At 41.4% G+C, this 15,312-nt stretch overlaps 1 protein-coding gene across 2 annotated transcripts in view; it reads left to right on the top strand.

Moving 5' to 3' along the window:
- Window positions 1-15,312, top strand: part of CHD2 (chromodomain helicase DNA binding protein 2) — a 121,605-nt gene that overhangs the window by 68,180 nt on the left and 38,113 nt on the right. For both annotated transcript variants that reach the window (XM_082736714.1, XM_082736715.1), the window contains 8 exons: window positions 243-392; window positions 1,128-1,276; window positions 2,266-2,362; window positions 2,818-2,910; window positions 6,286-6,456; window positions 7,374-7,549; window positions 12,198-12,239; window positions 13,519-13,658. In XM_082736714.1, coding sequence (XP_082592840.1) covers window positions 243-392; window positions 1,128-1,276; window positions 2,266-2,362; window positions 2,818-2,910; window positions 6,286-6,456; window positions 7,374-7,549; window positions 12,198-12,239; window positions 13,519-13,658 — 1,018 coding nt within the window. The remainder of the gene's footprint in view (window positions 1-242; window positions 393-1,127; window positions 1,277-2,265; window positions 2,363-2,817; window positions 2,911-6,285; window positions 6,457-7,373; window positions 7,550-12,197; window positions 12,240-13,518; window positions 13,659-15,312) is intronic.

Below are 15,312 nucleotides of genomic sequence, written 5' to 3'. Positions count from 1 at the left end.
TCTGGTCGACTTATCAGAATCAGCTTGACTCCTTTGTCCCCTGCACTGACTCTTTTCGCTTATGAAATTAAAATTCCCTCTGCCATCAAGTCCCTGGCATTCTTTTAGCCTCCATAAAGTTTGTCCATCATATCTCACTTTTTTCCACACCTGCAGGGGTTTCCAGGTATAAGGGCTTATTGGACTGTGAAAGTGTTTCTGAGAAGGCCACTGCATAAAGTAGTGTATTGCATTGTGTACAGGACTTCTGTTTCCTGCTCTCGACAAGGGCTGGTGGCCTGGGAATCAATCTGGCTTCAGCGGACACAGTTGTCATCTTTGACTCCGACTGGAACCCCCAGAACGACTTGCAGGCACAAGCCCGAGCCCATAGAATTGGTCAGAAGAAGCAGGTTGGTGGAGAGACGCATATGGACATGGTTTGGGGGAATCAGAAAAGGGGGGTGGTTATTTAGCCCTTTTAGGATGTTTGTAAAATGCTTCTTTCTTGTTTTGCTTTCATTTCCCCAAGGGTAGAGCCTGTCTGTTAACTAGTAAGAGAAGGTGTCTTTGGGGCTAAGAGGAACTTCCTAGGGAACTATTCTATTTTTCTGTTTGGAAATTATGTCACCAGTGACTTCCAGGTTTACCCCAAGAAAGAGAGATGATGAATAGATTTAGAACTGGAATGTTTTTCTATTTTAATGTGGATAAGTTGTTAAATAATCTAACATTGTTCCAAAGTGGTCTACTTTATTATATGTGACAGTGTTAGCTCTGAGCTATGTTGGGGAAATACATGCTTGTTTCCTTCATGTGTGAATCTCAGAGTCTGCTGTAGTAATGGGTAACTCCTAAGTTTCATACTCGACCAAAGGTTTGGTTTGGTGAAACTTTATATCATGAAACTAATTATTCTTTAGCAAGATTTTTATCATTAGAATAGGCTGTAGTAACAGTTTTTTTGAGGTGGTTTTATTTAAGACTATAACCTGTTACAGTAAAAATATTAAGCCGCCTTTTGGATGAATGGCTTATAGTCATTTCTGGTAGAAGAGAAATAAGTTCTTATTTCTCCTCTTGGTTTTAGATAGAGGTAATTTTTTTTTGGTGATCAGGTATAAACATAACATTTCTTTCTTCTACAGGTAAATATTTACCGCTTGGTTACAAAGGGGACTGTGGAGGAGGAGATCATCGAACGGGCCAAAAAGAAGATGGTATTGGACCATCTGGTGATTCAGCGTATGGATACCACTGGCCGGACGGTTCTGGAAAACAACTCAGGAAGGTCCAAGTAAGTTCTAGAAAGGTGGAAGAGGTGGTCAGATCCAAGTCAGTTTTACATCAGCATTTGATAGAATTCGTCCTTCTAATAGGATTCTCTATAATTGACGTTATCTATTAGTTACCTAGAAGAGGCCAGGCCAAGACCACAAGAGGATGTCATTTTCATTTTATCGTGCTTTCCCTGTTTTTTCTTTTTTGCTTCTCAACCCTGTGCTCTCAGCCCTCCTTCCTCCTTGGCCTTCTCTCTTGCCTTTCTTTTGGCTCCGCATGTGACATTCGACACAGCAGCAGTGGCGGGTGTGTGTCCTTCCTTAGGCTTTCAGCCCAGTGCAGAGTTGCCTTGAATGTATCAGTAGCAAGAATCTGCCAGATGGAGTTGGTGACTCTTTTCTTACTACTGGTAAAAATGTTTGTGTGGAGATTACTTTTCCAGTTGGAAACAGAAGGGTGTAGAAGGAAAATAGTCAGGTTTCAGTTGACTTTATTTAGAAGCACAGCTATTTCTCTGACCGAGTTCACATTTTGACCACACTGTTCAGTGTCTTCTGTGGCAGTCCTGAAGCTGTGTCACAGGTAGAAATCAAATGAGCCCTTCCCTAAATCCATTCAAAAGCAACCTAAATGGTAAAAGCTTCAGACCAGAGTTGAGAAGGTTGAAAATTCTTGGTGAATGATAACTTCCTGAGTCAAAAGACAAAGAGCAAAGAACTCTCCGCTTTCATGTTGCTAATTAAGTTTCTTGCTTGATTGTGTAATAGATGAGCCATCAGGAAAACAATTCATTTTCTAGTCTTCCCCTAGGTTAGGTTTACCATCACAGACTCATCATGGGGATTAAAAAAAAATGAAATCTTTGAGAGATCATTTTTCTTGGGGCAGAATTTATGTTTTCACCAGTGATTTCACCGGTTTATGAGGGGTGGCTATTTTATAGTGGAACTTGATGGTGGTTATTTGACATTCCTGAGAGATTACAACTACCTTTTTTTTCTATAGCTCAAATCCTTTTAATAAAGAAGAGCTGACAGCTATTTTGAAATTTGGAGCAGAGGATCTCTTCAAAGAACTGGAAGGGGAGGAGTCAGAGCCTCAGGTAATTAAGAACGAGGAAAAAACTTTTTTTTCTTTAAAGGTTTTAATTATTTGACAGAGAGAAATCACAAGTAGGCAGAGAGGCAGGCAGAGAAAGAGGAAGCAGGCTCCCTGCTGAGTAGGGAGCCCGATGCAGGACTCATTCCTAGGACCCTGAGATCATGACCTGAGCTGAAGGCAGAGGCTTAACCCACTGAGCCACCTAGGCGCCCAGAAAAAACTTATTTGACAAGTATTTGTGAGAGTCTCAGTGTCTTTGGAAGAAGATGCTGAGTCTGTGTTAGAGGCTTTCGTAAAGAACAGTAATTACTTGAAGGATATAGTTTTTTTAACCCAAGTACTGTTTTAGGTGAATGGGATCCCGGGAAAGAAATTTGGTTCATTTGCATCGAGTGTTTTCAGTCCATACTGATGACTGTTGCCTCTTCACCGTATTGTATTGTTGGTGTCCCTTAGGAAATGGACATAGATGAAATTTTGCGCTTGGCTGAAACCAGAGAGAACGAAGTGTCAACAAGTGCAACAGATGAGCTTCTGTCACAGTTTAAGGTATGGAACTCACTATGGGAGGGGGTCCTCAGCACTGATTCGTTAACTAGCAACCACTGATGTCTGCGAGTTCTTCCTGCACGCAAGGCGCTCTGCTTTTCCTTTACCTGACTCGGCTCCTTTCTTTCTTGTCCTGAGTTCCAGGGGTGTTATGAGTGTAGACGTAGTCTTCTACGTGGAGGTAATCGCTGACGTGCTCTGTCCTGCCCAGAGTCAGGGGATAGAGGAAAAGTTAGCGAAGAGGGAAGAATGTGCCTCCATGGGACAGGTGGAGACCCAGAAGGTTCAGAGCTCTGGGAAGCGTGGACAGTGTTGTGGAAGAGACAGTGATAGAATCAGCTGACAAAGAGGGGTCAGAGGCAGAAAGCAGAAGGTGGCAGTAAGCACTTGCTGACTTGGTGTTTTGTGTGTGTGTGTGTGTGTGTGTGTGGTTTTAAAGGCTATTATGGGTAGTATCTGATATAACAAAATTAAATGAGATCAGGACTAAGTGCAGAAGCTAGGGACCAGATGAAGAGGAGGTGGCAGCATTGAGTGTGGTGGAGGTAATTTAAAAGCTCATAAAAAGTACAGTGAAGGTGATGTATGAGGATAGAAGAGTCAAGCAAGGAAAGGGTTTTGAAAGATGTTATAATGTCTCCAGGTTGAGGAGAGAGCTTGAGAATAGGGGGAGATTGGAGGTTTTAAGGCAAGGAGGAAAATTTGATAGTACATTGCCTTTGAAGAGACTGGAAGGGATGTAATAAAGACAGGTGGTGCAGTTGGCCTTCAAATGAAAAAGGGAAGTACACTTTAGGGAATAGGAGGGGAGAGAGATGTGGGATTCCTTCCTTCCTGACCATAATTCCTAGTAAGCAAGTAAAGTAGAAATGATTTGGGACAGCCAGGGGTTGTGCCGGGTAGGAGGAACATGATAGGGAGTGAGCTGTATTTGGAAGGTAAGACTTCATGTTGGAGCTGCTCAGCAGTGTCCTATGACTTTCTCCAGCAAGTACATGAGGTCAGAGGGACTGATCATTTCATGGTCCCAGCATGGTCCCAAGATGGGTTTGGGAGACTAAGGAGAGTCAAATTGGCAAGGATTTCCCGATCTCAGGTGAGAATATGGTTGAAAGAATTGGCATGGGTTCGTTCTGTATGGGTTAGAGAAGCAGGAGAGACCTGAAGGTTCCAGTAATGGTTAAGTTCAGTAGATTCTGTAGGATTGAGGGAGACATGAGTGAGGTGTTGGAAGGAAGCAGTACGAGGTCGAAGGTTGGCCACAGGTAGAAGTCGTCTCAGAGGAAGAACACAGAAGGAACTGTTGAATAGACCAGAGAGCTCTAGGATCAGAGTCAGTGTGTTTGAGGTTTAAGGTGAATTACTACCTTTTCAAATAGACTCCACTTCCAGAACTGTTGCTCCCTTTTATTTTTTAAGATTTTATTTTTGTATTTGAGAGAGAGAGAATGAGCGGGGGAGGGACAAAAGGAGAAACAGACTTCCTGCTGCAGGGAGCTGAATTCTGGGCTCTGTCGTCCCAGGAGCCTGGGATCCTGCCTGACCTGAGCTGAAGGCAGACATTTAACTGACTGAGCCACCCAGGTGTCCCTATTGCTCCCTTTTAAAGAGAAGTAATCTTCATGATGATGTTTTAGTCAGAATATTATATGTTGACTTAGGTATAAAAATGTCTGCATATTGCAGGTTAATCGAAAGTGGTCAGCTGTTGACTTTTGCCTTGCTGAAGCTCTTTTGGCTGTTAATTTTAGCACCTGGTCAAGTGATTTAGTTCACAGTAGGAGTCTTCCTATCTAGGGGCTCCTTTATTTCTGGAGTGCTTCAGCTGAGTTGACTTTGTTTTTTCCACTAATCCTTTCTTTTTTTCCTTTTTCTGTTTTTTTAACTCTAACATACTGGAAACATAGCAAAATTTTTTTTGAGATAACTTAAGATTATAGTTTTATTAAGTAAACATAACTAATAGTCGTATTCCTTGCTGTGTGTATCAAGCCCTGTTACAACCGTAGGATGAATTGGGCATTATTTTCTTCCTTTAGAGATAAGGAACCTGAGGCACAGACAGGTCAAGTAGATTTCCTAAGGTCACACATGTGGAATTGTGATCACATCCTGGCAGGTGGTCTGGCCTGTAGTGTGTGGCCCATTCTGCATGGGTAACCATTCTGCATCCTCTTCAGAAAAGTTCATTTCTCAACTGCGTGAACCACTAATGTATATATTTACATCATTTATGTCATTTTCATTTGGCTGTTTTAAAGGTCAGATCTAAAGTAATTATAAATACTAGTTAATTTAAGAGATTGTTCAAATGATTCATTTTTATAAAACAAAAAAATGTTTTCAATCTAAGAAATTACACCTGTTGTCTTTGTCTTAGAATTTTAAAAAAATCTGATTGTGAAGATCATAGTATCTGTGATGGAAATTAGAGTTAATTGTGGCCCAAAGTCATAAACTTATGACTTCACTGTCAGTTCCAAATGACTTTGAGGAATGGAAAATCCAAAAGCTCTTTGTACTTGATTGTACCCTTAAAGACTGTGTGGGAAGGAATAAAAAAGATAAAAAAGATGTGGAGCCCATGCCCAGGGCCTGCCCCCTACTGCTCATAAGCCGGTGGAGCTGGTAAATGTATCTGCGTGTAGCTGCAGGCTGAGTCTTTGAAATATATACACTTAGGTGCTTTTCTTTCTGGGATATACATATCTTTTCAGTACAGACTGATGCCAGGTAATAGGTATTTGGTATGTTGTAAATAGAGTATTCTTCTAGGTTTGTTTGAATTTTTTGCATTTTAAATTCTTATTTTGATTTCTAATAGTAGAGTGCACTTCTGAGTATATGAAATCATTACATACTTTTAGTTTCTGTACTTTTTTTTTTTTTTTAGTTTCTGTACTTCTGATAAAAATGAGTAAGATAGGTAGTTGGCTACTAATTGCTAGGGCTTTTAGTTATGCATTGTTCCAAATGAGTGCTATTTAATAGCAATTTATAATTTAGAACTGTAACTTCATGATGGATTGGTATTAAGTATTCAGCATTTGATAATCTAATAAGTAAACCTAAATTTTCCAGTTAGTATATTTACTAGAAAATACGTATGATTTAACTTATAAGACCATTTTATCCTTATATCTGTTTCTCTAATTTTTAGTAATTACTGATGAACTTGGGGTTTGGCAAGATATTTGGCGGGGAGGATAAGGGAGAGATTAGCAGAAAATTGATTATCTGATTGTATAACATCATAGGAATTCTGGTACTACCTATAGAGTCTTAGATTAAAAATTCTGGGTGAGTTGGTGTTTTTTAGCAGATGGTGTTTGGGAAACAGGGAGATGTCAGAGTGAGTTGTCCATTTGTTTTCAGGTTGCCAACTTCGCAACAATGGAAGACGAAGAAGAGCTGGAAGAGCGTCCTCACAAGGACTGGGATGAGATCATTCCGGAGGAGCAGAGGAAAAAAGTAGAGGAGGAAGAGCGTCAGAAGGAGCTGGAAGAAATTTACATGCTTCCTCGAATTCGGAGTTCCACTAAAAAGGTGAGCGAGGGAGTTGGAAGATAAGAAAGGACCTCTTAGGTCGTAAAGGCTACAGTAGTGCTAATTACTCAAGGAAGAGGCTTTGCACTGTTACCTGGTCATGGGAGGCAGGTATTTTATAGCGAACCTAGCAGAGGAAGATAGAAAAATGTGGAGTGCCCATGAGTACACCCGTGAGACATTTGAGCTTTGTAAATTGGCTCTTGGTGAGACGAATGGATGGGATCTGAATTTGGCAAGACATTTGCATTTTGCTGTGGAAATCAGAACCTGTTTGGCTCTAATTGACAGTGCCTTTGACTTTCAGAGCCAGCCTCTTTTTGCCTTTAAGTATCTGTGGCACTTGTTATAAATACTTACTAAGAAATTATATAACCACACACAAAAAACATACATATACTTCACAGCTTACAAAGCACTGTTACAAGCATGATCTCATTTGATTTTTGCAGCAACATTGAAGTAGGTTAGACTAAGTTTTATCAGCCAGTTTGTTAGACCTAGCAGATCCTGTTCACTAATCGTCGCTGGTATTGATTGAGCAGTAATTGTGTGCCAGGCGTAGTTGTGCTGTTACACTGTTGACTCATTTAATCTTCATGAAAAGGCAAGTAATAGGTAGTTATCCCCATTTTACAAATGGAAAACCAAGGCACAGAGGGGTAACTTACTTAAGGAAGTAAACAAACCTACAATTCAAATACTTTTATTCCATTTCACTTGTCATTACATTGCACTACATCTGTGGAAGGTAACTGTCCCAAGCAGATGTTCCTTCTTTACAGGACACCTGCCTCCACATTGGACTTGTCCAGTATGATGAAAAGTTCTGAGTTCTAAAGAATTAAGATGGGTTGGTTTTAGTCCCTTGGACTCTTGCAGCTGGCCCATGCTACAATGTGACTTTGCCTTTTCAGGCTCAGACAAATGACAGTGACTCTGACACTGAGTCTAAGAGGCAGGCGCAGAGATCCTCTGCCTCTGAGAGCGAGACGGATGACTCTGATGATGACAAGAAGCCGAAGCGCAGAGGGCGCCCCCGAAGCGTGCGGAAGGACCTTGTCGAGGGCTTTACTGACGCTGAGATCCGAAGGTTGGTGGAGGGTCTGCTCGCTCTCTCTGGAGTGTGCGTGGAGGTCATGCTGCGAGAGGTGGGCTGATAGCGTTCCTGACATTGAAGACAGGGTGGGCAGGGACTGGTACCTGCAAGGAAGGCAGGGGATGGAGTTATGCCCCAAGTCTTCAGAAGACTCTGCCCTGCAGGGTTTTCCTCACGTGAGCTCGCTCTCGCATTGCACAGCTCTTGTTTTTTTCCTGTTCTCTGGTTACTCTGAGCGATTTCACCAAAGTCCAGCCAAGGCAAAAGAGACAGTTGGAGGCAAACTTGGCCTGAGCCTTTCTTACTTGTTTTGATTTAAGAATAGGAATACATACATGCAAACATACATAGAGACGCACACCTGTCTGTGTGTATTAAAGAAAGAGTGTGAATATAAAAAATTAAAATGGTACGGATAAACTGCCCTCATACCCCTTGTCTCTGAAGTTCACTTCCTGTCAGTGTTAGTACTGATGCCAGTTTGGTGGTGGTTTGGTTTCTGAGCACCCAGAATACTGTTCTGCAGCCTTTTTCCCGCCTCTGATTGATTTTAGTATCTGATTGATGTAGTATCTTTCTGTGTCTCTATGTACTGCACGTTGTTGGTATTTAATTCACACACATCACCCTCCGAAAAGATGTAAAATTGTTGCATAAGCCATTTTTCCAACCACTTTGCATGATATTTTTTATTTTAGGCTAGAAAAACAGTATGAAGGCAGCTTTCTGAGCCAATCCATATTGTAATTATATGAGATAGTCTTCTAGGTCAATGTGTTTTAAACTATGAAGTCTTTATTTTCCTCTAAACGTTACCATTGTTTGTTTTTTCTTGCTTTGTTTAATTTATTAGGGAAAAGTGTAAATATATACAAACATTGACAGATGAGGGTATTTACTCCCATACTTACCATGTTATCATCTTAACCATTCTGAATTTGTAGTCGGTCTTCTATGTAACATCCTCTTCCTTCTTACCCTCAGTATTATTTTCAAAAGGATATGTATTTTGCTGTAGGTGCACACAGTGTCCTACAGATGTTTGATTCTGGGTTGAGTCTTCCATTTCCTTACTAATCGTCTCCCTGGTGGTTCTAGCTGTTACTGAAAACGGGGTGTTGAAGTCTCTACCTGGACTGTTTTGTCTGTTTCTCCCTCTGCTTTGGTCAGTTTTTGCCTCCTATATTTTGGGGCTCTCGTTAGGTGCATGCATTTTATAGCTGATATGTCTTCTGTCTGATGGATTGGCCCTTTTATCCTCATAAAATGTTCTTTTGTCTCCAGTAATACTTTTTGTCCTAAAGTTCATTTAAAAAATCTGGTATTAGTATAGCCACTTCAGGTCTCTTTTGGATATTGTATGCACATTATCTTTTTTATTTCAGTATGCCTGTCTTTGAGTCTGGCTTGTGTCTGTTGCAGACAGTATGTAGTTCTATCATTTTTAAAAATTCTTTCAGTCTCTTCCTTTTGAAGACTTTATTTATTTATTTGACAAAGATCACAAGTAGGCAGAGAGGCAGGCAGAGAGAGAGAGAGGAAGCAGGCTCCCCACTGAGCAGAGAGCCCGATGCGGGGCTCGATCCCAGGACCCTGAGATCATGACCCGAGCTGAAGGCAGAGGCTTAACCCACTGAGCCACCCAGGCATCCCTCAGTCTCTTCCTTTTGATCAGAGTCTTTAATCACATTTACATTTCATGTATTTATTGACAAAATAGAATTTATATCTGCATTTGGCTATTTTCTTTATGTCTTGTGTCTCTTTCCTTTATTCCCCCACTACTACCATCTTCTGTGTTATGTAGGTTAGTTTTTAATATACCATTTTAATTCCCTTGTTTTTCTTGGTGTTTCTCATTCTCCTATACAGTTTCTTTTACTATATTTTCAAAGTTATCTTCCTAGTGGTTGTCTTCGAGATGATAATTAGTACCTTAACTTAGAATTGTGTAGTTTGGATTATTATCACCTTAATTCTAATGGTATATTAAAATTTTACTCCAGTATAACTTCATTCCTCTCCCCACTCCTGTGTTGTTATTGTCACCGAAGTTATATCTTTACCCTTTATAAACCTGTCAACACAGTTTTTTTTTTTTTTAAGATTTTGTTTATTTATTTGACAGAGATCACAGGTAGGCAGAGAGGCAGGCAGAGAGAGAGGAGGAAGCAGGCTCCCCGCTGAGCAGAGAGCCCGATGAGGGGCTTGATCCCAGGACCTTGGGATCATGACCTGAGCCAAAGGCAGAGGCTTAAGCCATTGAGCCACCCAGGCGCCCCTCAACACAGTTTTCTAATAACTGCTTTATGCCGTTTTTTAAAAATCAGGAGAAAAGAGTTAACAAACAAAAGTACTTTTATGCTATCTCTATACTTACTCAGTTACTCTTCTTACTTCTTTGTGTGGATTTTAGTTACCATTTGGTGTCCTTTGATTTCTGCCTGAAGGATTCTTTAGTATTTCTTTTAGGGCAAGTCTGATAGCAGCAAATTCTTTATCTTTGTTTATTTGTGAATGTCTTAATTTCTTCTTTGTTTTAGAAGTCCAGTTTTTTAAGTTCAACTTTTGGACTTTCTCAGGGAGCATTTTCATTGATTGCTTTTTTTTTTCCCCTGTGCATGGGTCCTACTTTTCTGTTTTTGTGTTTTCTATAATTTTTGTTGAAAATCGGACATTGTAAGTAGTACAGTGTGGCAGGTGTGGAAATCAGATTTCCCCTGACAGCCAGTTTGTTGTGTTTGCTGTTTGCTTTTTATCGTTTAGTCACTTTTCTGGACTAGTTCTGCGAAGTCTGTATTCCTTGTCATGTGGTTTCAAGTCTCTGCTCATCTAGCTTAGCCATTAGCTAATGGTTGGACAGAGATTTGCTTAAATGCCTCAAGCTGGTGTGTTTATCGGGGGCATGTTTTCAGTGGTCTGGCAGGCATGGTACGGCTCTGCCTCGTTATCAGTTCTTGCTTGCACAGAGCCTGGGACTGGTTGGAGGTGACAGGTGAACCACTTCAGGTCTTCCCTGTGCATGCACACGCCCTTGCTCTGATGCGTGGTTTTATAGGTTTTCAGGAACACGTCAGCTTTCCAAAGATCCCTGTGGGCATTCCCATCACTTTTTCCTTTTCAGTTTTTGGTCATCCTGTTCTTACCCCAAATTGGTTATGTTGCCTGAAGTAGCTATGGTCTTAAAGCTTTGCTTCTAATTGTTTTCACCAATGAACTCTGGACGGTCATTTTCACAGAGAGGTCAGGGAATGCAGGCCTGAGAATGGAGCTTCTCAGGGTGGTGCCAGGTCAGAGCATGTTAGCATGTTCTCAGGGAAGAGAGCTTTGGGGTCGCTCCAGGCCTGTTCTCCCTCCTCCAGTGGCTGATAGGCTGCTGCTTTGGACAACTACTGTAGTTACAAAGATGATGGTCTTCCAGGCTGGCATGGAGTGTGGAGAGAGGAGCATGGCAATAGAGCAAAGGTAAAATGCCAGAGAGCTTTCAGTTCGTTCTTAACTGAGTTCCGGCCGTTTGCTTGAGTAAACGCCAGAGTTTAACAACGTCCATAGGGGGCAGTGTTTTGCCAGTGTTCTTTCATGGAGGAGCAGAATTTCAGAAGTTCTTACTCCACCATTCCAGAAATGCTTCTCCCTCCTAGGATTACTTCGAAGTAATCCCCAAACATCATATTATTTTATACATGAAATATTTCAGTGTATATTAATAAGGAGAAGTGTAGACTTGAGGAATACGCTTCACTTTCACTTACCCATATAACACTTTCCTAGTCGTTCTGTCCATGCTCTTCCTTAGTATTGATTCCCAGCCGTGGGCCTGCTCATTCCCGTCCCCTTTTTTTTAGTTGCTGTGTTCTCTGTTTCTATTTATCCCCCCAAAGTATCTCACCTTACATTGTTGCCTAACCAGACGATTTCAGTGACGTGGACGAGTACAGGGATTGTTGCTTTTCAGTGAAAGTGTTAGTGATTGGTTCTAAGGAGGGAAAACAGATGACACGGTTGACGTACAGTAGAGTTTAGGCTAGAGATCTGTGGAAGGATTGTTTGGATTTTTGTTTGGAGACAAGGTCGGGAAGAAGTCAGCAGAGTTTCCAAAGTAGTTTTGTCTAAGAAGTTTTAAATCACATGTTTATTTTACTTTGCCTTATTCCCGGAAGTATTTGAGGTAGTCTTAAAAATCTTACAGTTGTGTTATGGACCAGAAAATAATAAATATTATTGTATGGAATATACAGTCCCTAGATAGAGCTCTTAACCATGTTGGGGTCTTTTCACAGAAGTTGGGGTTGAATCATTAATTACGTAAATGTAAACAAGTTTACTCCATAAACTTGTACCTTCTAAAAAAGAATACTATTAGAGTTAGATCACCGTTATCTTTTACATCCCTTAACGGTTTCTTGATCAGTCATTGAGAATAACGTTGATCTTTCATTTTACTGCATCTTTAGCACTCATTATTTTAAGCGGACCAGTTTCAAAGACATTCAGCATTCTTTTGTTGAGTGGCAGTTACATGGTTTGGGCTCAGTCTGTTTTCACACAGTGTGTGCAGCATGGTCCATTCGCCACAGGATATGTTGCACTAACAGAGCCAAAGCCTCTGTTTTTTAATGTGTTTTATTGATTGTGTTCTCAGGTTCATCAAGGCATATAAGAAGTTTGGTCTCCCTCTTGAACGGTAAGCTCCTTCGTCACCTGTTTTTCATGTTTATTATGTAGCAGGCTTTTTTGGGGGGGGGTACTGTTTCCCACTTAATACTAATGCTGGGAATTTTTTTTTTCATCCTGGAAACATTCTTTTACAAATATTTATATCTTGTGTGATTGTACACGTCCTTTTGGGGAGGGATGCCAAAAATGACCATCTGTACAGAGATTTTGCTTGAGTGGACAGGAAGCAAGTACATGCAGAATACAGGGAAATGATTTCCAGAAGAGATGTTCAGATAATTCCATTTGGAAGAATGCACGTATTTAGTCCTTATTTAGTAATGTAAATTCGTGATTTTGTAGTCTTCTACTTCTTAGTAGGGTGTCATGGGGATTAAATGTAATTAACATCTTGCCAGCAGGAACTTACTAGAGGGTTGGCTGTCATTACTATTTTACAGGCATTCAGGAAATGAACTCAGAAGTTGGATTTTAACAAAAGACTATCTCAACTAGTTTATTATTTTGCTTTGTCCAGAATCAGCAATATAGCCCATACATAATAGTATTGACTTGACGGAAATAGCAGATGCCTTTCTCTTCTTCCTGATAAACTCATGGAGTGGAAGGAAATTACAGCCTGTGTGTTTTGTGTTTGTCTTCTCCATTTGGAGAGAAAGCCGTGATGGGTAGCAGTAGTAGCAGTGGAGCCAAGAAGGTCAGGTGCACCTCTCCAGGGTTGTTGCTGGCCACCCAGGATAGAATGCTTATCTGAGGTAGGGACCATAAAAACCACCACGGTGTGGAAGAGTGCCTCTGGCCCCTTCTGGCAGACTGATTTTTGGACATTGGTGTGTTCTCATGCTCCGTATGAGATCACTGAAACATAATGTACTTTGCTTCTAGGAATTTTGTAAAGAATGAAAGTAGGCTGGAGAGAGGAAAGTGAGCACAAGGCAGCAGAAGAGTGCAGACCACCTTGGCACTTCTACTGCACTGTCAGGCAGTCCATCTAGTTAGCAGAGAAAGCTGACTCCTTCCCCTGTGTTCTTTGAAATTACTTTGTGAACTATTCCAAATCACAGTTCCTGATGATGGAAAACGAGTGGGTTAGCCCTCAGAAACTGTTGGAGGCTTTCTTGCTGGAGCCTTGGAATGATCAATAAAGTTGAGAAGAATGTAATGTGGTTTTTTTTTTTTTTTTTTTTTTTGCAGGAGCAGGCTTATATGAGCCCAGGGGTATCTCATGGGACATTAGAGAAGTGGGCACAGGGCCTTGATCTGTCGCTGTATTTGTCCTTCCTCAGGCTGGAGTGCATAGCACGAGATGCTGAGCTGGTAGATAAGTCTGTAGCAGATCTGAAACGCCTGGGGGAACTGATTCACAACAGCTGTGTGTCCGCCATGCAGGAGTATGAAGAGCAGCTGAAGGAAAACGCCAGCGAGGGTAAGTTCTCCCAGACCCAGCACTTGCGGACTGGGGATTGTGCTTCTATTGGGCTTTGTTTTTGAAGAACAGGCTTGTATCCCACGCATCCCAAATCCTTTGAGGTGTGTATTCTGACCTGCCCTCATGTGAGCTCAGTGTTGTAAGATCCCAGAGATCTGTTCCCAAGTGAAGTCGATTTGCAGAAGGTGGGGAATGGAGAGGAATGAGCGACGTGAGTGGTTTCTTCTGATGTTGCTACAGAAACCTTAGATTGGTTTGAATGATGTAAAGTCTTCAGTGGGCAGAGCTGAGTGGATGCATCTGTATTTTGGCTGCAGATGAGGACATTACAGATCACTAGCGTCACGAGTCGTCTTGGTTATACAAGTATGGATGGTGTTATGGCGGACGTAAAGGATTTAGAGAGTTAATTGTAATAAATAAAATATGGGGTGAATATTATAAACATTTTTGTTACAGTGAGATTTTCCTGGCACTAGCATTTGTTACAATTGGGCTGGACGAGTTATCCCCTCACAGCCGTCTCATTTGCAGGGGAGAAGAGCAGTGTCTGCCCCTGAGGGTCTGAGTGGTTCCTGGCTGATTCCATTCACAGGAAGCGCTTTGCATGGTGTCTGGCTTGTAGTGTTCACTGACACCAGGGAAGAATTATTTGTGCTTTAGATCTTCTTTTTAAAGATAACTACTGAAGGAAGGAGAATTTCAAAGTGTCCTAAGTGTAGTCAGAATTTTCTTTAGATTTATTTTCCTAAGAAATTGATGTGGTTTGGACAGTGCTCCATGTACATGCTTTTATTTATTTATTTATTTTATTTTAAAAAGATTTTATTTATTTATTTGACAGACAGAGATCACAAGTGGACAGAGAGGCAGGCAGAGAGAGAGGGGAAAGCAGGCTCCCTGATGAGCAGAGAGCCCGATGTGGGGCTCGATCCCAGGACCCTGAGATCCGGATCCAAGCCGGAGGCAGAGGCTTAACCCACTGAGCCACGCAGGTGCCCTGAGAATACATGGTTTTAGATAGCATTCAGAATACACCCAAGAGTCAACTTTAAGTTTACCATGTTTTCATTTTTCATTGTAATTGTTGTGAATAAATTTTACATTCACAAGGCTCCAAAGTGAAAAACTGGTAACCCTATTTCTTGGATCTTTCTAAAATGAGAAAATTCATATTACAAAAAATGAATAGATCATGTTTTGTCCCTTGCAACACAAATACAGCAAGCACACTCTTCTGCACCTTGCATTTTCCATCTCATGGTATATTTTGGAGATAGTTCCTTCTAACAGGCTCCTCCCGCCCACATCACTCTTTCTTTTTCTTTTTTCTATTTATTTACTTGACACAGAGAGAGAGATCACAAGCAGGCAGAGAGGCAGGCAGAGAGAGAGGGGGACGCAGACTCCCCGCTGGACAGAGCCTGACGTGGGGCTCAACCCCAGGACCCTGAGATCATGACCCGAGCCGAAGGCAGTGGCTTAACCCACTGAGCCACCCAGGCGCCCCCCACATTCCTCTTTCTTGATGCACTTTCTTTTTCCGGATCTGGCTGATTGCTTCCTCCTGCCATAGCATAACCTGTTGCCCCTACCTGTTACTTGCTGTGAACTGGTGTTTAGTGTACTCTGGATCTAGGATGGCATTTCT

This window comes from Mustela nivalis (genome assembly GCF_964662115.1).
Source record: "Mustela nivalis genome assembly, chromosome: 6".
Lineage (NCBI taxonomy): Eukaryota > Metazoa > Chordata > Mammalia > Carnivora > Mustelidae > Mustela > Mustela nivalis.
The sequence above is the reverse complement of the archived record's forward strand: the minus strand, read 5'-3'. Positions and strand labels throughout refer to the sequence as shown.